The sequence below is a fragment of the Myiozetetes cayanensis genome, unplaced genomic scaffold (assembly GCF_022539395.1).
Source record: "Myiozetetes cayanensis isolate MyiCay16 unplaced genomic scaffold, myiCay2020 scf4, whole genome shotgun sequence".
In the NCBI taxonomy this organism is placed as follows: domain Eukaryota; kingdom Metazoa; phylum Chordata; class Aves; order Passeriformes; family Tyrannidae; genus Myiozetetes; species Myiozetetes cayanensis.
Genome location: NW_026087631.1, coordinates 42,797,078 through 42,820,756, shown reverse-complemented (window position 1 = coordinate 42,820,756; position 23,679 = coordinate 42,797,078). Strand labels below are relative to the sequence as shown.

At 35.9% G+C, this 23,679-nt stretch overlaps 1 protein-coding gene across 1 annotated transcript in view; it reads left to right on the top strand.

Moving 5' to 3' along the window:
- Window positions 1-23,679, top strand: part of HCN1 (hyperpolarization activated cyclic nucleotide gated potassium channel 1) — a 201,070-nt gene that overhangs the window by 88,790 nt on the left and 88,601 nt on the right. The window contains exon 3 of the mRNA XM_050329499.1: window positions 15,227-15,388. Coding sequence (XP_050185456.1) covers window positions 15,227-15,388 — 162 coding nt within the window. The remainder of the gene's footprint in view (window positions 1-15,226; window positions 15,389-23,679) is intronic.

Genomic DNA, 23,679 nt, shown 5'->3' with positions numbered 1-23,679 from the left:
AATCCTAAGGTTCATCTGCCGGGGCCAAGCGAGCTTGGACGGTGGCAGCGAGGTCCTTAGGACGTAGATGGGTTGCCTTTAAGGGCTAACAAGCTCCACCTGCCCGGGAGTGGCCCTGACCGGGAATCGAACCTGGGTCTCGGCAGTGATAGCGCGGCGCCTTTACCACTAGACCACCAGGGGCTCCACTCAGCTGGGTAGTTTATTGAAAAAGGCCGGAGGCTTAGGGGTTGGTCAGTGTGTGCAGTATGAGAGGAGTCTTCTCTGGTTCTTTCTTTTGGCTTTTTATACAGAGGTGTGCTCCATATGAATCATTATTGGTGGGCTCCAACTGGTAAATTGTACCTACAGGTATAGTTATCTGTATATTTTTGTGTAGACTTTTCAGTGTGATCACCAATATCAACTGTAATAATAAGCTTCAAAAGGTAAGGCATGACAGCTGAGCTGCTGCTAATATCAAAGAGGAATGTCTGTGATAGCATTTCTTAGTAATCGGTGGTTGTGGTGGTTGTGGTCACATCTGGGCCATTGCTGAAGTAGCACTGGGGATGATTGGCTTGGGGATAATTGTTTCTGTGTAGAAGAGCATCTGGTGTGGAAGAACTGAAGTAACCAAAGCTGATTACTTGAGATCATAGTATCTCAAGTTGGAAAGAACCTGTAAGGACCACTAAGAATTCTCTGTTCATTGCATGACTACCTGAAACTAAACCACATGGTCAAGAGTGTCCTCTAGATGAGATGATATCCTCTTGATGTTGTGAGGAGGCTGTTCCAGAGACCAATTAACCTCTCAGTGAAGAACCTTTTGCTAATGCCCAGTCTGAACTTCCCCCTTGTGCAGCTTTATTCCATTTCCTTGTGTCCTGCATCAACAGAAAACAAACTGTACGTTCTTTTCCCATTTCAACAGTTGTACTTCAATGAGGAGAAAAGATTTACCAGTAAACTAATGGAATAACATTCCTCTTGTAGCTGAGGGTAAAATACTGAGAGAGCAGGTAATTGTTTTAGAATTGTGCTCTTTCAGAAGGGAAGAATCAATAATCACTAAAGTGGAAAGGGAAGACCAATTGAAAGACAAAATAAAAAGTTTGAAAGGAATATGTTGGAGAGACCTGACTGTTATTTAAAGAGGGTTTGCATAACCTCTTCCATGTTTTGTGTGTAATGATGTACTTCATTAGTTGTTTTGCTTTGACTTTCAGAGATAATGTTCACTTTATTGTTACTATGACACAATGAACTCCTTTGTTCAAGGGGGGGAGAAAAAAAAAAGATTGTAGTTAATTATTTAGGCTTTTTTAATTTAAATAGTATTTATTATTTTTTCTCCTCATGTAAAGACACTGACTGCTCCCACCCCATAATCTCAGGGGAGTAAATAGGGTGAGTAGTATTTGTTGGAAATTATATATGATAAATATATTACTTCTTGTACTGGGTGCACAAGAAAGAATGTAGCAACCCCATAAGGGTCCTCTGTCTGCTGAGCAGTCACTCTTTGTCCAGATAGTCTGTAGAGAGCCAGGGATGAGCCATGGCATCCATGTCTTCTCATTCTCAACAATGAATATAGTTCTGAAATTAGTATTGTAAAGAACCACAAGTGAGCAGAATAAGTGCAGGTCTGGCGCACAGCACAGTCTGAATATTTAACATGAGGCATGTTAAAAAAGTAAGACAACCTTTATTTATTTTTAATGTGTTTATTCCAGAAATAGAAGTCAGATGGTAGCCAGTCAAACCACAAAGGATTTCCTGGAATGATCGTGACTGTGGGTCGGGCTTTTTTTATTTATTTTTCTATTTAGCACTGAGAATGATGTTTTAATGTTTAGAAAATATGTGGGTGACCCAGGAATGATTCTCACTTTTTTTTTCTGGGCACCACACAGAGGAAAAAACCTGTATTTGGCAAGTTGAGTTAAAAAAATGGCAGTTGTTTATTGCTAGTTGTGAGACTGGGAATACTAGAGCAAGTTCCATGCAGATGGATTAGCCAAATGACAGGGTGATTTGGGCAGGCGATAAATTGTCCAGAGTAATTTCAAAATTGTACTTCAGGGAATACTGGCTGGTAGAGAATGGAGTAAGTGCAACTCCACATTCAGAAGTCTTTCAGAAAACCTCCTGCAGCCTGTTTTCATTGCTTATGGAGTGTGTCTACAGGGAAAGAACTGAATGGACAAATAGTTTTTACAGCTCAGTAAAACCATGACTTCTCTATGCTTCTCTCCTACTCTTTTCCCTTCCTTGAGTGATGCCACACACATGTATACAGCATAGGCACATGACAGTTATGCAGCTGGAAAGGTATTTGAAGATAAAACATTATCTGGCTTGTGGGATGGGGTTGCTTGGAAACTGCTCATATTTCATTTTCACCACCTCATTTGAAATAAGAGGGGCTGATAAATAAGAGTCTGCCACTATCCCCACGCAAATGCTTCAAGACACCCTGACTCTCTGCATTAAGAGCTCAGCTTACATGCTTGATCGTGACATGTAGGCAAGCCTAGTCAACTAGAAAAAAAAAAAAGACAAAACCCAAACATCCTCTCTCTGTTACAGTATAGACAATGTCAGAAGAGGTGAGTGTGATAAGGGCAGCCTGCAGCCCTGATGGCAGCAGGTCAGTGCTCCCCATGGTACTCACCAGCTTTGTGGCTCAGGGACATGCTTCAGTGCTGCTTGTTTTTCCATCTCTGTCAACCATGTGTGAGGTGCTATCACCTGGTGATCCTGATGGAACTACCTGAACTGTGCACACCCTTAGCATATTTCCACACATGCTGAGTTGGTTTTCGCATTGGTTACGACTGTTCTCCTCCCTCTTGCCACGTCTGTGTTTTCTGTCCTCTTCCTGAGCTATTAGCTCTACCATGTGTGAACCAAGCCTTTGGAAACATTTGAAGCACCTAGTGCTTAGCTGATGCTGTCAAACACAATGATAAAAATACCTCTTCACCCACTGTCACTTTGCAATTGCGTAAATACTGTCCTTGCTACTCAGTCTACGTCACAGGACAGTCAGAGAGATGTAATCTGCAGTGCTGGGAGTACACAGGATAAATATTTCCAGGATTTAGCCTCCTGAAAACAAAGGATTTCTGTAATTTAGGATTACGTTAGTAAAAGTAAGATGATTGAAATATTATTGAAAACTTGCAAACTCTTCAATTTTTATTGTAGGCCTTACAGTTGTCGTGGTTTTGCTCTGGGTCAATTTGCTCTCACCCCACACACAATTCCTATAAGTTGAGAGAGGGTTTATGCAGACAAAAGAGACTGAATTTGGGAAGATAATATGAACATTTATTATTAGTAAAATAAAAACTACTAAAGAATTATATCTACAACAATTCTACTTAAGTAAAAGTACTATATATTTACAGAAATATTTCTCCCCCTTTATATCAGTCCAAGGAGGAGAAGCAGTCTCTACCTCCATTCTCGGAGCTCCAGGTTTCTTCAATAACTCTGCAGCACTCTCATCGCAGCTGGAACTCTTTTTCTTTTTCTCTTTCTCTGTGTCGGCCTCCAGGGTTGGGCTTACTCCCCTCCTGGGCTAAGACTGGAGTCTGGGGGGTTACCCAGGCCCTGAAGGTCTTCTCTTCCATAGACTTGCAAGGGGACACTTGCTTACCATGGATCTTCACCATAGGGTCACAGGGGATAATGGTTTATGAGTCCACCCCTGTTTTCCTGTGGAGGTCCCTCCCCATGGGAGAACAGTCCTTGAATAGACCTCTCCAACATGGGTCTAGCATGGATCCCTCACACGAATCCTAAGCTTACCCGAGCCATTCTCACTCCAGCATAAGCCTCATCCCTCTCAGTCATAAATCGTCAGTAGGACTCTGCCTTATCTCAGGTCTCTCATAAAGTCTCAGTTCCTTATGCATCCACTTACTTCAGTGTAGGCTCTTCTATGAGCAGCACGAGGGTCTCCTCATCCCAACAAACTTTCACAGGTAGCAGGGTTTTATTTTTCAGTCTTTTCCCTGCTGAAGGGAGAGAGCAAAAAGGGGGGAGAAACAGGGCTCCCTTCAAACTTCTCTCTCCTCCAGCTGCCAGCTTCGACCTTGGAGGTCCCTTATCTATCTGCTGGAATTCCTTCTGTAGCATTTCTTGTCCAAGCAGTCAGTCCTCTAAAGTTTTTTTTCTTTACTCTCTTACATGAGAGAAGGGGGGTTTCAGTGCCACACCTGCCCCCGGCCCAGGCTGGGGGAGGATGGGGCCTTGGCCCACTTGGGGCCTGCCTCCTTTCCTACATGGCTACTGCTACTAATTTTAACTGCGCAACCAGCCTTCTCTTCCGTTTTCTTAAATATGTAACTAGCAAAGACGTTACTGAGAGTTTTGATTGGCCTTTTTTTGTCTGGAAATCCACCTGGACAAAACCATCCTCAGCCCCAGGGGCTGGCCAGTGAGCAAAACCACGACACAGTAATGCTTTTCTTTCCGTGTTCTAGTTCCACAAGTTGTGTGATATTGCAAACATCTCAGACTTATTACTGGGTTTTGGGTGGGGTTTTTTTAATAGCTGTTTTTAGCCTTTAGTTTTCTTCCAGGGAAATTTGATAGGCATGCAGATATGAACAACCCAAAGCATATTTTTAAATGAATCACAGGTTTTATGGGGTTATTGAAATCACAATTATATTGGTTTGATGTTGGCAATATTGTTATAATGATGTCGTTGAAATACTGGCCTTTTCATTGCAACCATTTGGTACAGTCACTCTATAAAAGGATGGACAGAGTTACTTGCTCTAAATTGGAGAACCTTTTCTGAACATTTTTTTTGATGTGGTATTAATGTTCTCCATTGCAGTGTATGAAAGAAAACAAAAAAAGAAAAACGAAAAAGGATATGGCACAGGGACAGGGTATAAAAAAAGTAGAACATGTGGAATGGATGAACTGAAAATGTACTGCAGGGATGCTCTGGGGAACAAGAGTAAGAGAAAGAACAGAAACCAGGGAAAAATTCTCCTCTACTTACTGAAAGTAAATCCTTTCCCTACAGATGCTTAGTAACAGAAGAGTCTGCCGTTAAAAATACAGAATGAGCCAAAATAGCGATACTAATTTAGAATTGCTTATAATTGAGAAAGAGAAAGGATACTCTTTTCTTTTAAATAATGATGTGATACTTCTTTAGCAATCTTTCTTTTCTTTTAAATGTGAGAAATATGTAGAAAGCAGAAAAGGAAAAGTCAGAAGGTTAGAGCTGTAAAAAATAAGGACTAGACAGAAACAGACTGATGGAGAAATAAAGCAGTTGATTGAAGCCTGTATTGAAGAGGAATGCACTCAAACAACAAGATCTTTTAACAGCAATGTAAAGGGAATGGCAGATTAAACTATCAAATATCCCAAAGGAAATGTCCCAGAGTTTTCCTTCTGTTCATGTCTCTTTCGAATTCTTAGCCTCAAGTTTTGCTTCACCACATATCCTCTTCATTGGCTGCCAATCTTTTGGCTGTCATATATGAGTTATGTTGCTTCTTAATAGCTGATTTGATTCCAGCTGGACTGCACTGTCGACTTCAGTGTCAGCAAGGAAAGTAGAAACAGGACACTGGATAAAGGCTGCCGGGGGGGGAGGGTAGCGTACTAAACCCACTCAGTAGCCAACAAGTGAATGCAGTCAGGTCATAAGAAATTGTGAAATGAGAGATGTTTTTGCTTTGTGCTGTGCTCAGTGTTGCTGTATGGCAGCACAGCTTTGAACTGCAGGCTGTGATGTCAAGGAAGAGGTAACACAAGCACCAATCTGCGCTGACCATCATGATGTCAGTGAGGGTGCTTTTATTAGTGGTGTGCTTGTAACAGGTTGGGTCTGTAGATGGGAGTCAGAGTAAAAGGCTGCATGTCAAAATATTATCAAATAGTTAACATTAATTCATTTTCTCAAAAAACAATGGGAAAACAGTCTGGAAAAAATGTTCCCTCATCAGCTCTTCATTGTTATGACTGATAGCACAAAAACATGAAATCTAGGTTGATTGGGTCTTGAATTCTGAAAAATTTTAGTCATAAGACACAAGTGCTAATTTAAATATTTTGAAAACAGACCAAAATCAAAGAACCCAAATAGAACCATAAAACAACACATTTCTTCTTACTAAAGTTCCTCTTTTCTGATATTACTTGTATGACGTTTTTGTCTTTTTTTTTTTTTTTTTTTTTTTTGTCTGAGTATCTCACTTCTTCATACTCATAGACTATCCTTAGAGATCTGTAAAAACTTCTGAGTATTCAGAAGTGGGAAAAATTATGTTTGTTTGTATACTAGCATACACTCACTTTTTCTAATAATAATTGCTACATCTTTATCGAATGTTGAATACTTGAAACCACAATAATTCAGCATTTGAAATTTCTTCTCAAGGTAGTTTTATGTACTAAGCTAAATAAACATAGCTTTTTTGAAGAGAGGCTATTGTGTGCCAATCTCTCAAGTAATTTCTTTTAAATGGTAATATTTTTTAGACTGCATGTTGCTTTTTATCAGGCGACTGAATACTTCATTTCTGTTGGCAATTTTTCAGGCAAATTATTGAGATTATTATTCTGTGTACCTGCCCCGGCATCAGTTTATTAAACTTTTAAAGCCCTAAAAGACATCCTCTATGTGATTTTGACTGGCAGTAAGATTTTATCTGTAGACTTCATTTGCACTTCCCAGGTAAAAGTTTTCTTTAATGTCATTCAATTAGCCATATAATTGAAAAAAAAAATTCAATATTATGATACGTTGACTTAGACCTCAAATCATTGATTTATAACTGGAAGAGTAATTTATTCAATTTATATACTTTTAGGTGTTATTTTTGTATTTTTATGTGGTTTTATGTGTTTTAGTGTGTTACTATGAAATATGAGTGACTTACTCATATTTGCTATTACCAAGATTTTTATAGGAACAAATGGATTTTATGCATTTTGGCCTTTGAGCATTCATGTGATGAGTAGTTCTGACTTTAACACAGATCAACTCCCTTGGATTGTACAGATAATGTTAGAGGTTTTTTTAGAAGTATTATATAATTGGCCTATGAACTCTTCAATTAGATTACTATAAAAAGCAAAATTTAGACTCTAATACAGTATGGTATTTTACATATTTTATTCATAGCTTATATTTAATCTTAACAACCCAAATCTACAAACATTAAAATAATTGTGCCTCAGAAAGTAACATTTTTTTTTGCTTTTTAAATTAAGGTAAGGTATGCTATTAGAAGAAAGTGTTTGGAACCAGTTAAGCATCAGAACTTTTATTCCACAGGAAATTTAAGATAATGACTTTAATTTTCAATTCCTTACCCATTATTTCCATGTTTGGAAGATCCTGAATAACTTTAGCAAGACACCAACTTAAATTCCCCAGGAGAAATGTTCTTCATTATTTCTGTTGTTTTCAATGAGATCATTACACTGCTGTATTATAATTAGGACAATTGGTTTGAAGCTCAGATATGTGGCAATGTGTCTTTGGGAGTAGATATCAGTAAAAAGAACTGTGATTTAATAATGTTAATGAACTATCCACTTAAATCTCGGACTGATACTTTTGGGGGAGTTAGGATGATGTAAGAGAATAGTTTCTTTTCCTTTTTTTCACACACTTTCATTTGCTTCCCAAACCTGGTCCTGGTTGAGACAAGAGAAGCAACTTGAAATAATTGCAGCTTGTTATGACATACAGATCTAGTGAAAAAATGGTTTTACAACAATAAGTTTCAGACACAATTTTTGGAAATGTGAAAGCTTTCAAGTTTCTGCGTATATCCAATCTTTAGTACTTCACCTACTACCAGAAAGTATCTGATTTCATTTTGTGTTCACAGAGTTGGGAAGTTAAAAAAAGATTAGTACCTTAAAAAAAATTTTAAAAAAGAACTTTAGGAAAATACTGAGATTGAAAGAAGTTGGTTACATGTGTCCCATTTGTACAATGATGATTGTAAATATATGTTGGATATGCTGTTACTTTCTATCTATTTTTAAATGCATAGAAATCATTGTAGCTGCTTTGTGTTTATTCAGTTTGATTGAATTACGCTGTTTGATCCAGGAGTCTGGGAGGCCGGATCACGTCCCACTCATTTCGATGGCAGATACAGTCAGGGCACTGCCTTGTTCCTCTCTTTAAATACCTGTCTCTGAGGAAAAGACCTAATGTGCTGAGGGTAAAGTATGATCATCTCCAAAGTCATACTTGAAAAAGGGAAAAAAATTGGTTCAGGGTTTGACAAACTTGAATGATCAAAAGTGCCCTAGAATAATTTTATCAGACAGACATGCACTCTTTATGTCTTTGGTACTGTCTAAGGTTCTCCCTGCATTGTCTCAACGTTTTTGACACATTTTCTGGTAGATTTCTTTATAAGTGTATGTCTGGCATTTATTGTTTATTTCAAATTCATTGAGGATGAAAACTGCTTGTGTAGGTATGTTACAACTGGGAAACACAGGCTTCAGAATCTGTTATTAATTTCTGAAAATGCAGTCAGGACCCTGACTTTATGCCATTATGTTTGAAAAGTTATAGGCACTGATGTTTTTAGTTAGGACTCACATTGCTTCTGCAACTGTCCTTTTCAGCATTGTGAGAATCCCTGCCTTGGCCCTTCTGTGAGTAGATGAATTTCTGATGAATATCAGATGAATGTTGGTGAATTTCTCTTCTCTTGTTGCTGCCAAAGTATATCCACGAATTAATGTGGATAAGCTAGCTCTTACTAGCTCAGCTAGTAAGAAAAATCATAAATAATATTTTGGGCCATTTAGAGACTCTTGGTATCTTCAATCTGCCTTCTTTTTAAGATATAAATAATTATAAAAGATAATAAATGTCCCTTCTAGCTCCACGCTGCGCTCAGAAGTCTCCAGCTTGAGTCCAGTGATGCTGTCACTGGAAATACTAGGCCCATCAAGAAACTTGAGCTGAAGCTCAGGTGATGCTGATGCTCAAAATAATGCAGAAATGGGAATGGACCTATACTTCAAGCTGAGAAAGCTATCAGTCTATGTGTTCATGTACAGTTTCAGTATTTTTTGCCATATCATCATTCTCAGTTTGGTACTATAACTTAAGGAGAAGAGTTTCAGCTAAATTCTGTCACGGAGGCAGGCTGTTAGCATTACGTGTTTGTGTCTTTCTGACAGCTGTGAACTCTTTTTTGTTTGTTTTTACTTTGTTTCAGTTAAGATAAAAGCTTAGTCTAATAAGGTACTTTCTGTCATCAATATAAGTGATGAATGAGACCTCACCTCTGTAAACACAGTGAAAATTAGCACTGTGTAATTTGTTTCAGGATCCTGAGGTTTATCATTCTTTGCTTGCTTTTTTCATCATATAAGTAAAGTGAATGCTCCTCTCTATTTAGATGTCAAGACAGGTTACACACATTTATCACAACAGGATAATGAAATCACACATTTTGACAGTGAAGTCACGCCCTCTGTGTGAGGTAGTATTTAGTATGGCACCGGCCAGTTTAGAAAATAAATATTGCTGAATTGATATATAGTAAGTAAATTTTGCTTCCTAGTTATATGTGACATTTTCAAGTCTTGCCCAAGTCTTTCTTCAGCAAAGTAGCTTTATTAATGCTTTCAGGTTTGACCTGTCACATTTGTATTTTGTTGTGCTGTTCTTTTTGTTATGTAGAAGCTGTTTTCTATTTGTACCTGCCTTGAATTGGAATAAATGGGAACTCTGTCATAAAATCTAATGTTGGATTGACTCCACCTAGAAAGTAACAAATTTTAAAGGTCACATAAAATAGGCCATTCTCAGCTCTCTTTTCTAAATATGTTTCATTAAAAATAGTTTGCTCTGTTTATTAAATCACTGGTGTTTTCCCTTCAGGGCCAACCAAATCAGAAGCAGATCTTTGCATTTGTCATCAGCTTAAGGTCAGAAATACAATTGGATTAGATAATACTATATACCTTTCCCCTCTACTGAATTATCAATGACGAAGTACTTATAATAAAATTAAGCACACATATCAGAAGTCAACTGAGTGTAAAATGTTACCCTGAGGGCATAACCAAGCATTTCAATCAATGTGTGTTTACATCTCCTTGTGCCAGATGTATTTCCAGTGGAGTGTAGTAACCTGAAACTCTCAAAGAATCGGTTTTGGTAGGAGTTGAATCAGACCCATGGTATCCCAAGTGATATTTAGGAAAAATATTTTTTGAAATCTATTTGTTGAATATGAAATGAATGAACAAAAGAGCCATGATTGCCTTTCATTGTTTAAAGAAGATTGAGAGATGGATGCTCAAAAAGAGGCATTGTGCTCTCCCTTTTATATTATTTTATTTCCAGATGAGCTTTGTTACAACCACTATCTTCAAAGTAAACATTCAGCTCCCACAGGAAAAATCAGATCCTATGGTTTATAATCTCTGTTTAGTGGGTGCTCTAGGGGATAAACCTAATAATTTTGGTCTGACCCAGAGATTGAACCAAAAAAACCCTTGTCATTTATATACTATTTTATAACTGTTTTTTTTTTTTTTTTTTTAATAACTGGTTATTTTATATAACTGTTATTCTGCCCTGCTTCTAGTTTCAAGTTCCAGTGTTGCTCTAGGTACAGCTTTCAGTATGCTTTCCACAACTGCACATGTGCAACTCTTCCTGTCTCCCCACTGTGACTATTTAATATTCCAGACTCCACATACAGCTCACTTAGTATCAGTGCTATTTCATATTACCCAAGGCATGATGTAAATCTTAATCTGAAGAGTAAACCCAGGATAGTTTGGTGATACTGAGCACCTTTAGTACTTCTGAGGGTGAAAGTGGTGTCTGCATGAACTCCATTATGTGAGAGTTGAATAAATTTTTCCAGGAAGCCTGAAGTTTGGGGTTTTTTAATTTAATTAGAAATAAAGTCTAATAATTTTTAAAAATTAATTTTTATATAAAATGAACGTAAAAATTGAAGGCAGTAGAATCACCATTCCTGGAGGTGTTCAAGAAATGACTAGATGTGGCACTTAGTGCCATAGTCTAGTTGATAAGGTGGTGTTTGGTCAAAGGTTGGACTTGAAAATCTTAATGATTGTGTGATTATAAACAGAATTAAAAATCACAACTGAACAAATATTGCATGCCACTTATCAGAAGGCAGAAGAGGTAACCTATGCATTCCACAACAGGAGTTCAAAAGATCCTGTGTTCATTTAGTTAAATGATACGTGCACTGTTGATTTAGTATGACAGCCCCCAAATACTTTTAACAAGTGGGTTGGTAAGACTGGAATAGTTTTTCTGTCTCAGGCTCAGAAGTCATTTAGCAGGGCTGCTTTGAGGCATACGATCCATTATAAATGTGAGGAAGGAATAGTCTGCTTTTTGCTTCTCACATGGGAATGAAAAGAGTCATTAATATAAGTGTGAGTGAAAACTGAAATAAAACATGTGAACTCTGACTTCTTCAGCTATTTCTTATAGTCTTTGAGTAATACGTTGCCAGAATATCAGAAACTTAATCTGTGGTTTCATTTCAGCCATTATCAGAAGCATTGTCAGTTCTTCAGACAAAAATTTAAAGTTTCCAGGCTATTGAGAGAAGGTTAGAAAATTAATACGGGAAGAAACTATAAGTTCTTAGAAGTGAGCTCACAAACTAAATTTTTTATTAAACATAATTTTAAAGTACATGGAAACTTTGAAAAATTACAGTACTATACCCAAACCTCCCAAAATAAACATGATAATAACAAAAAGTGTCACGTCTAATTAAAATGAAACTGAGTAGTAACAAAAAAGGAGAAATATCTTGAACTCTGTCCTATTATGTGAAATAAAAGTAGGGGAGGGGTTAGTTTTCAAAAGAATTTTATTTTTTTCTTAGGTGCAGTAATCTCATCTCACTTCAGTAATTTTTTGGAAATGTGTTGTCCAAAATGTATAACTCCTTCTACTTAAGCTAAATATTTAGGTATGAAACTAGGAATCTAAATAAAGTGGCCAAATATTCAAATGTGTTTACAGCTGTAATTCCTGATTAATTGCATGGCATTTTTGGATGGCAAGTGTTTAATGATGGCCAGGCACTTACATTTAACTACATAAGTAAAGGGGTTAGGGGCCTAACTTGAGTTATGTGCAAGTGTTTGAGTTATTTCTGTTATGAATAGTATTTTATTAATAAATCTGTTGAGACGGAGATATTTGACCACACATCCGTACTACAAAATCAGGTTAAGTTGATTTGTGGTCTTATATTTCTTCCTGTCCCACTGGAGAAGCAGCTGGTGGGTAAACCACCATTTGCTCAAACAAGTAACGTTGGCTTCCTGTCCTCCAGTTTCTCTCCTAGCAAGCTACACTTCACACATCTCCTAGGAGTTTTAATGAGTTTTAATATGAGGTTTAGCTCATTAATACAGGAATTGTAATTTGTGATTACAAAAAAAATACTATAAAAGATGACTTCTCTTACTATTCTTGTTTTGATGTATCATAATCAATTCCTGAATGGGAGAACTTTAAACAAGCAGTATATGACTTCAATCCACAGAGCATTTTGGCTATTAATATTAAAAAAAAAAAAAAACACTCCTCCCAGGCCCCAAATGTAAATATGTCCATGAAATACTATGAACACATATTACTGTTTACATTGTACAAAGTATGCTTGGGGGATTTTTTTTTTTTTTCCAAACCAAACACATATTGCCGTAAGAAGTTCCTTTTATGAAAAAATCAACTATTATTTGCTGGTGGGAGAACAGGCAGAGATTTTTAAAAGGTTTTTCAACGTTTGCCCAAGATTTTTCTTTTGAAGATATTTTCTTTAATACAGAGTTATCACAGGTATTAGGATAGAGTACATAAATATTAAACTATGTAAGCAAAAGACTAGTGATAAAAGTATAGTATGTTTGAAAAGCTGATAAAACATCACTATGTTATGCAATCTAGATAATATCCCAGATATGTTCATGCATTTTTAACACTGCACACTAAGCTCCACAGGAACTATTTCTGGAGCCAGCAGTTTCAGAAATGATAGAAGGTTGCTGTGTTATACACAGACTATTGCAGTAATTTCCTTTGATGGATTTGATTTCACATAAAATTTTCAACATGTTAGCATTCTTGCAGTGTGTGACCATTTCTGCAGAACCACAGTACTACTGAAAAAGCTTTGAAGAAAACAGTGACAATGACAGAATAGTCCTTGCAGAGCCCAAATCCAACAGCATAATGCCTCAGTCCATAGTTGCAGAGGCAGGATAAGGATTCAGGAGCCCTGGGTATATGTGAGTGCTGACTTTTGGTTTCCCAAGAGTTTTGAGAACCTGGTCTTCCCCTGGGTCTCTTACAGTAAAGCCTAATGGGAAGCTTGAGGGAAAACTTCTGAAAATTTTCATGTGATCAGGAATTATCTGCACTTTGCATTTGTAATATAGTAACCATACAGACAACTTGAGTGAGTGCTGGTGTTCCAAACCAGTAGTAATCCTCGGCATTTTTCCAGCTCTTTAAAATAAAAAAAATTCAGTGCACACATCCACTGTTTTGGTTCATATCAGCTACTGAAACTGAAACTATTGAAATAGCTGTAACAAAAATACATTTCACAATAAGAAAAATGTATAATGGTGGCAGTTTCTGTTTCTTTCCTTTTGTAGTATCCCCTAAATATCAGTGTCATCTGCTCAACTTTGACAGCAGCTAGACAAGACTTATGTTACGAGAATCTATTTCCAATGATTGTCAAACTGGAATTTGGAATATATTCTCCTAAAGTCCCCTAGACTGAAAAAAGATTTTGTCCACAGCGTTAGTGTCTGAGGTATATTTCTAATATACAGGTTTTGCATTTTGGGACTCAAAACATACACTGTCATTTTCAAACAAGGACCAAATCCCACTAACAGAAAATTAAAGACACCACAATGTACACTCCATGTTTGTACTTGCACCCATTTACAATGTGGGTACTTAATCTCAGCTTTTAGCTTAGATATGTAAAAGTTAGGACAGAAACATTCTCTCTTTCATGTGTGAATTCTTTTATTTACAAATACAAAATGACATATGCCAGTATGCCTGTATACCTCTTGCAATCTGATGTTTTCAGTCCTAAAGCCTCTGATTTCTATGTCTATCCATACAATTAAATAGTATTTTCAACTTAAAATTCCATGAAATACCAACTGGACATTCTTTGTCTTCTAAATGTAACACCTGCATAGTGATAATTATGCATATAAAAATGTTGTATATTTATTCTGAGTAAACTGAATTGTGTGATAAGCAAAGAATATGTCTGTGTTTACAGTTTGGAAGTACATTGAAACCAGTATAGCAGAAAAGTGCTAAATGTATTTTTTCATACTACTTAGCAGCTGACTGCTGCCGTTCATGCAAATTCTGGCCCACAAATTTGCCCATGACAAACTTGAAAATGTCTGTGTTGTTTTTGAGAATTATATGTGTGATTTGCTGTAAGACATTTTCACATGCAAACATTTTTTTGTCATAAGAATGGAGGGATATATTGAAATCTAAGTTACTGTATTAGTTCAATATAAACGTAGCTACTACATATGTAGTAGCCGTAAAATTATCAGTATCTTAGCCAAATAGCTAATGATTAAGAGCAATTAACTATGTTTTTGTGATTTTTGCTTGGTGAACTGGTATGTGCAAATTGGATTAATAGTATAGAAATGGAAGTCCAAAAATGTAACACTACTCATATTGTTTCTTCAACTCAGATTTTTTTGCTTCTAAGAAGGTAATAAATGTAATAGTGAATCTTCTGAAGGGGTCATTGAATCTCCCACAACTTTGTGAATATTTAAATGCCAAGTTCATAGGCAAGTAATGGTTTCACTAGCTTTACCAAGGTGTTTTGATTTGTGAGTTAAGTCTTGCTTCAGTTGAAAGGAACTGTAGGCTTTAAGAAAACACTTTAGCAGGTGACTTCTGTCTAATATATGCCTTTTTCAGCAGCTTACATAATGCTGGCTTGCAGCCAAGAGTCAGGTGTGTCAGCATAGTTCTCTGCCAAAATTACCATGCTCAAATTAATGGTCTTTGCTGAAAAACCTCCGTTTTTTTAGAAGTTCGGAATGATACTTCTTTTTCTTTAACCTGCCTGGTAAGAATGAACTTATTTTCATTTATGATTTGTAACATGTACATCACCTGTATTTTTTGCAGATTTTCCACATGACATATGATCTGGCCAGTGCAGTGGTGAGAATCTTTAATCTCATTGGAATGATGCTCCTGCTGTGCCACTGGGATGGTTGTCTACAGTTTTTAGTACCATTACTTCAGGATTTCCCACCAGATTGCTGGGTGTCCCTAAACGGTATGGTTGTAAGTATTGTTCATTTTTCATTGTGCTTTCTAAACATTGCTATTCTAAACAGTTAGCTTCACAGTTTAGTGTAAAAATACATGCTTAGTAATATGCTGCCTTGCAATTTATTCAAGGTTACTTTTATATTTTTTTGTCTCACTTGCTAATGAACTAAAGTTTGTTTTGCAGTCCGTATCATCAATACAATGATATTGACTCATTGTCAGTAAATGAGCCAGAAAATACTTTCAGTTTTAAGGTCATTTTAATTTTTTAACCCTCATTCCCTAAAAAAAAACACACCAAAAGAAATATTCAACTTAGTCTCTAGTTTCAGAATCCTCCTGAAAGTATATTATTTCTCTTTGCTTCATCTAATGTTTCCCTGAGTTTGTTTGGTAAATAATGTCTGGGTCATCTCATGATCCGTTTTTTCCAACTTAAAGGTCAACATGAAATTTTTTTAAGTAAAGTAAGATAAATAGATTAGTTGCATGGTACTGTTCTGTGTAGGAACAGAATGTTCAAGGACAGAATGTAACTGTGCGTTATTTATAAGGAAAAGTAATGATGCTATGCTTAAAGGACAATGGTTGTGAAAAATATAGTTTTTTATCATGTCAGATAATGCAGCAATATAGAGAACATTTTTATAGGTACTACACAAAAAAAAGTTGTTAAATGAGCTTATAGTAAAAGGAAGCAGCCAAAGCAACTCTCTCACTGGACATCTGAAAACACGAGTCTCTCCAGAATCCATTGACCAGCACTTTTTACTTGTTTAGTGTAGATGGGCATCTTGCTCAGTCCAACGTATTTCTTTTGTAGAACCATAACAGTACTTGTTCTTTAGGAATGTGATACTGCACATTAATGTGGGAGCTCCTTGACTAAGATTGTCAGTCATACAGACAAGTATTTGCAATCATCAAGTAACATCTTTATTGATAAGCAGCATTTTTGGTGACACCTCATTGTGCCACTTTTCTAAAAAAAAAATAAATTCTGACATGTCTTCAGAAATGAGATTGCTGCAATAAAAGTAGGTCAGCACGATGCTGACTGGCACATCTTTCCATTCTGCTGTATTATGGGTTCTGCTTTCTAACGTCTTCCATTCACATTTACAAAGGGTACATATTCTACCAGCTTTTTAAAGATCTGGATGAAAATCATGCTAGCAAGTGAAAGGAAGGCTTGGATTACACTGAATTGAAGTATTAACTTTTAGAGAACACTGAACTATTATATTCTCTTTGCTCCTTAAGAGCTACATTCATTTAAAAAGGTTGTAAACTCTATGTATGTGCTCAGACCTTTCTTTCAGCCTACCCACATTAGTTTTTTTTGGTGGAAACAATACTCTTTCCTTATGGGCCACATACTCTTGGAAAGATCCTTTCTGAAAGCTGCACCTTTAAAAATTGATTTTTTTCTGTTGAATGAACATAGGGGAGAGATCTGAATATAATGTTTACAGCATAGGCAGTCTTTTAGGCCACTGGCAAGAAAAGGAGTTGTGGACTGCCAGTCTGGAATCAGGAGCATATTTAAGACGACTCCTTAGGAAAACATCTAGATGTTTCTTCTGACCATGTCATGGTGTTAGGAAATATTTTGTGGTTGGTTTCTGAACAATAGTTGTGAAAAATTATTTTTCTCTGAAAAATAATTCTTTAGTACTGAAAACGGAGAAACAGTCGTGGTATCTCAGCCCTCTAAAATGATAGAGGAAATAGAACGATGATAACGATTATGATAATGCTTATCTACTTTTCTAGTGTATTCAGAGTCTAACTAACTGCTAACTTCAGAGTTTGGAAGTTCTTCATGTTCCTGATACTGCTAGAGCTTAGGCAAGAGGGGTACCTTATTGCCCTCATATACTGTAACATGTAATAACCTAATCTAGTCTGAATTTTAAAACTTTTGTTAATGAAGTGACTGAACCTGATACTGGGGTTTGGACTCAAAATAAAGTTTTAAACTTATTCATTGTGATTGCTGACTTGAAGACTTATTCAAGCCAATGTATGCTCAGCCGAAACAAGTTAGTTTTTCTAAAATATAAGCCAGTTGTGAGCCAGAGCATTCGCAGATAATGTGATGATAAAGGAAGTGAGGATGCCATGAGGATGCCGTGCTGTTTCCTCTATTGACATAGCCTAGCCTGTTCTTCTAGTCCGTAGTTCCCTTCTGTCTTGCACATTAGTTGCTTCAGGCTGCAGAGTGCAAGAAATTCTAAAATCCTTCTCCTGAAGCTGTTTCTTCTGTTTGAAGATTGTCTTCAAAAATAGGAACACTTGTAAAAATAATGTAAGAGTAAGTAGCAACTGTTTTTGCACCTCACTTTAAGCCATGTTTGAGCCAATCCACTACAGACAAAATAGAATATGGCTCTTTGATGCCGCTCCTACTTTTTTTAACACTAGGATTTCGTTCCAAAGAAGGTCTTTTCTGAAGAAGTTTCACAGAGTTTCCTAATGATGCTCCCTAATTTCTCCTTGGCTCAGAAAGGCTATTATCTGCTGCTCCTTGTGTGATTTATTGTCAGCTTTCTGATCTGCATTGCTTTAGACTAGTATACTTCCATAATGACTCATAGACCAAACATCTTTATCATGCCTCAGAGTTTTAGCCAGTAGTTCCTTAGAAAATTAGGAGTAAAACTTGCTGTTGAAACCATGGAGGCACAAAACCAGAAAAGCAAAACAGTGATCCTCTCCTGTAATCAATCTGTGTAAACCAAGATTCTGCATTTTGCAATCAATTTCAGCTGCAGTAATTGAAATAAAAGTGCATGAGTCCCAACTGATGAATTGTTATAATCATGTCTCATATGGGACAGGGATTCTAGGCAAGTAGAAATGAGAGATGACGTTTTTGCCATTGATGCCATCTGGCCATCTAAGCATGACAGCCTGCAATAAAGCATCCCTTGCAGTAGATCATTAGTAACAGTATCTGAAGATTCTCAACCTGTATTTTCCTGTCTATATTTACAATAATTGGTTGTATGGTTAGGAAAACATATAGTCCTTTAAGCCAGATATTTTCTTGGCCTTTACGGATTTTTCATAGATAATGTTCCCTTTGTGAGATACAAATCTAGCAGAGAGGTATAGAATTTAACTTGAATACTGAGTTTTTTAAAGCCAAAAGGTATTTTAAAGCTTTTGGAAAGGCTTTGTTTTGCTGGCATTTCTGCTGGCAGTCAGCCAGTGTTTGCTCAGCAAGAACACTTCAGGTACTCTGGTTTTTTTGTTTTGTCTTTCCCTTTCTGTCCTTGCAGTTGGACTGTTTGCATCTCTCAGGGTGTTTTAGGTTTGGATTTGGTGAAGTGGGATTTTGCATTGTATTAACTCCCATTCGTGTCACATAATTTCCTCAGGGGCAAAGGAAATCAAATGTTAGAGTTCAGATCTTTGTCTCTGATGGTATCAGCATTACTAGAAAAAGAATTTGGAAATTTTTGCTGTAGAATATGAAAGTCTCTCTATTATAAAATTAATTACTTAAATGAATATTTGATAGGAAAACTCAGAAATGGAGGAGATGGTGAGGATTTATAATGCTCTAAAACCTGTGCTAATATATATATGTAATATGCAAAAAAGATATTTAGTAATAACACCCAAAACTTGAATTTTAATTCTCAACATTTCTTACTAATGGACACCATTTTCAATTACACAAGCACTTTTTTTTTCTGGTAAAATCTCTGCTTCACTTAATGGAGTACAAGGAATGTATTATGGTCATTTGATGTGTTATTCTGTTATATTGGGTTTTCTCCTTTTTGATAATGTACCAGTGTAGCACCTTCTTCCCTATAGCTGGCCATCAGGGAAGCTAATTTTCTCATGAGATTTTTTCCTCCTTTGATCATTATGGGATAGTCATCATTTAGAGCTTTCAAAAGTACCTTTTTAATATATGGCAAAATATTGTAGAGCCACATTGAAAGTATTAGATTCTTCTGATTTCATTTACAATGCTGAGCAATAAACACTTATGTAAATCCAATCCAAGAATCTTAAATTGGGTGCTTAAAAAGTATGGAACATATGGGAATCATTTGATTACTAGAGGCACTAAGGATCTTGTAAGGTATACTACTACTCTGATATATTTTATAGTCATATATTTGTATTTATGTATGCATATTTAGTTAGAGCAATGCTTCTTGGTACAGATGAAAGAGTGAAATTACCAATCTGAGATGGACTGTGATCAAATTAGCAGAATTGCCCAAGTCTGATGCTTTATTTACAACACAATTTGGAAATATTGTAGTACCAATAACAACAATATGTAACATTCTTAGGACTTAAATACCCTTATTTTTGAAATCTACAGTGAAAAATTATATCCATTCTAGTACATGCAGAATTCAGAATTCAGTTACTGCTCTCCCTCTTCCACATAGCCCTGACCTAGTCACTGAAGTCAGTCTGTTTCCTCCTGCATCAAGATGTTGAAGTGATGACCTGTTTAATTGGTTTGGCATGAAGTGATAGGCCTAACACTGTATTAGATCAGGAAAATTTATTAATTTGTGTGATTTGACAGTAAAAGAAACTGAAGAGGAAAATTTTGTAGATGTGCAAAGCTAAATGACAAGGTATGTTTAATGCAGACTGAGGACATGTGTTAACTGCAATACCAAAAGTTTATGCCAAGCTAACAAGGACTAGAGAAATAGGGTATCTGAGGACACTGTTGATTTAATTCAGTGTGTCATGATCAATGAAGAGGAAAACAAATCAAGTTCTCATTTTTACAACAATTGCTGAGGCGTTAGGAAGCCCACATAGATTTTGGCTTATGTTTTTTTTCTGTTCTCTGACAGGTTAGCAGGTCATCTGCTTTTGCAGGCCTAGAATAGCAAATAATAATAACTTTTCCTTCCAACCTCCTTGTTTTTGGTGTAATGATCTTTATATGTTCTGATGTCTAATGTACTTTGTGTACTTTTGACAGTAGATTTCTGATGTGCTTAGATAAAATCAGTAATTAGGTTTCTTGTGTCTCACAGTTTTTGAAAATATTTCATTTTTTTTCTGTGTATTTATTTCTACTACTGATGTCTGCTTTTTGTTTATTGTATTATTACCATGAGCTAATTGAGATGTAGAACCTTGAAACGTGAAAAATAAAGGTGGAAAATCAATTAGGGGGAGGTTCAAAACTTCCTCAAAGTGTAACATTAGAGAAAGTATTCATGTTACACATGAATATTTGGATTACAATGGAGTCAAAAGGGAAAATAGTGTTTCAAAGAAAGTATTCCATGTTGCAATCACACAAGTCCACCACCTTTGAAAACTGTTTAACATCATGAATTTAACTATAGTCATAAGCCCTGCTACCTTACTTTACTCTTACCAAAATACTTAAATCTTAATGTTATAGTATTGATATAATTAGTCAACGCAGATGGTGATAGAAGATGGTAGATATTTCAGTAGATATTGGTGCTCAGTGCTACAGAGGAAGGATCTAAATTAGAACATGTTTGTACGTATTAATTGTAGCACTATGTTACTGATGTGATAATAGGTGCTAAAGAGGATGACTTCTGTAATGAATTAGTCGTCTGCCTTGCATGCTTCTGTTTCCTTCAGATAGAAAGGAGGTCTTCCTTATATGGGATGAGAATAATGAAACAATTATTTAGAGGAAGCAAATTAATGCAGTTAATAGATACTAACTTATTTCCATGTTTTTAATTTGCTATTGGAAGTGCTAGGAATTTTTTGGAAGAGCTAGGAATATTCTCCTCTAGGAATACATCAAGGAGCAAACACTAGGAACAACTTACTTTGTTTTCATCAAAATTTAGTTTCCATATTTCTCCCTCAAGAATCAACATAACTCATAAATGCTTATGCTGTAGTATATTCTGAAGGAATTTCTGGTAACTGTAAATTTCAAAATATTTATGTGAGATTTACACTTGAAAGAAGAGAATAAATTTCACGTTGTGTGGTAAAGTGTAATGCTGTGTTTGATAGAAATTCTAGGGGAAAATAACAGACTTCATAAAGCATGTCTTAAGCACCTCATGGCCAAATGCAGATTCCCTGTTGTAGAAGAGAGTGTTCCCTTTGTTTTGGGGAAGCTGGATCAGTCTATTTTGCTCTGTCTTTTTAAAAGTGTTTATCTGCATGTAGTGGTATTCCAGGTTAAACTGGGATATCTGTGTGAAACAATTATTGTGAAGTAGCTCTCCGTGGGTGGCCTTTGCTCTTGCTATTGGAATATCCCAAAACTGAACTCCTGTAATATTTATGCCAGATTTCCCAGAATAAATCCAGATGTAGATATATACAGATGAATACCACTCATATACAGCTGTTCTTCAGCAAATTTTACTGGTTTTCCTTGCTAACCTTTATTAAAATGTACAGTCTAATTCTTGATCCATATGCTTTAAGACTGCATAAAAACTTGTTTTGCACAAGCTGCATAGTTTTGCTAAGGGGTCATTATCACAATCAGATTTTCTCAAGAGCCTTGATTTTGCTGCTTTTAACTGAGGGGGTTTTCCATATCAAATTGGAACTTTCTACACATGGATATTCAGCACCTGACTTGTTCTAATATTTAAAGTACATCTGGAGAGAAGTCTCTATTGGGATGCAATTAGACATAAAAAATGGCCACCTGAAATTGCACATTTAGAATACCTACATTTCACATTAGAAAAAAATCAAAGTAATTTGATCTGGTTCACATAATTCTGCACCAAGGCACTTTGATATATCAGAAAATTGACATATAGTCCGGTGTCCACCAGGCGTATATCAGTAGTCTATAGGGTCTGTAATCTAGATTCCCAAACTCCCAGATGGAGAAAAGAGGATATCATAACAAGTACCTCCATGGAAATGTTAATATTTCATACTTTCCCTTTAATTTGAATTTGAATGAAGCTAAAAACTAAACAAGAAGAATTCCCTCTAAAACTGGAAGTCTCCATTTGCATCCACTTCTGGTAACCAAAACATGAGGAAAGCAGGAAATACATGATGTAATGTTTTCTTCCATTTGTTTTAACCTAGTGATTTTCCTTCATGTCTGAAATGGGTTTGCCCATACTTTTTATACTTATAAGCCAGAGATGTACACAACTCATTAGGACTTAGGCTACATGTATTTTCCTTGTTTTAAAAAAGTAGGATGATTTTCTTTAAGATTGCTACCATGAATCCACTTTCTGGTCTTCCTGCTTTCTGCACATATACTCATATAAGCAGACTCAACCTGAACTAATTCAAATAAAGTTATAAAACTTTAAGAAAATGTAATTTAATAAAAATTATAGAAAGGATTTTTTTACAGGAGAAATACAGTATTATTCCACAATTTTTATATTATCTGAAATAATCAGCATCTTAATAAATGTTACTATTAGTGAGTAAATTTTGAATACTTCTAGATATTGTGTGTACAGATGCCTACCTATTACTTGTAAGAGCAAATAGTGAATACTTTTTGTATCAATAACTTTAATCATTAAATGCCCTTAAATATATTTTGCTTTCTGTCTGCTATCTGGATTTTTATGTTTGTTTCATTTACTCTTTTGAAGGCATTACTGATAACATAAGGAAAAGAACAAAGCCCTGTGGTGAGACTTTTTCGGGTCCATGTACCAATTTTAATAATTTGCACTGGGCTTATTTTCCTCATGTGAGAGGATAAGCAATATTATCATTAACAAAATTATTAGCATCTACTCAAAATAACCTGCTATAAATAATGTACTGATCTATTTAATTTAGCTGTAAAAATAAACCAGTTTTCCCCAAAATTCAAAAAAAAAAATTACTTTTTTTTTTTCTCTCTTTGTTATGAATGGCTGGGGTTTATTACAAAAGGTTCATGACAATCTCCTTTGAAGAGGATTGGAGCAGAGAATGATGTGCACTATAAGGTGTAGTTAATACAATATTACATACATTTCATGGTATTGCTAACATGAGAGAAGTGCTTTGAAACATTCTCTTTGAAAGTCAGCAGCTGGCATTTGAATGAGACAAGAAGATAATACCCATATTCTTCACTGATGACTAATGTTCCTTTCCCAGTCCATCTCATACCATTTTAGTCACTGTATTTGGTTTTGTATGTTTGGAAGGAGATGACGTTAGCTTGCATTTGAGGGTAGCCTAGCATTTTGACAGTAGTAATTATAATCAAAAAAGGATTATTTGTATTGGTATAGATAGGGAGGGACTTGACTGGTTTTGAACACCTTTCTAACTTAGAAGTGATATTTTCAAGTGGAGTCCACTCAGAC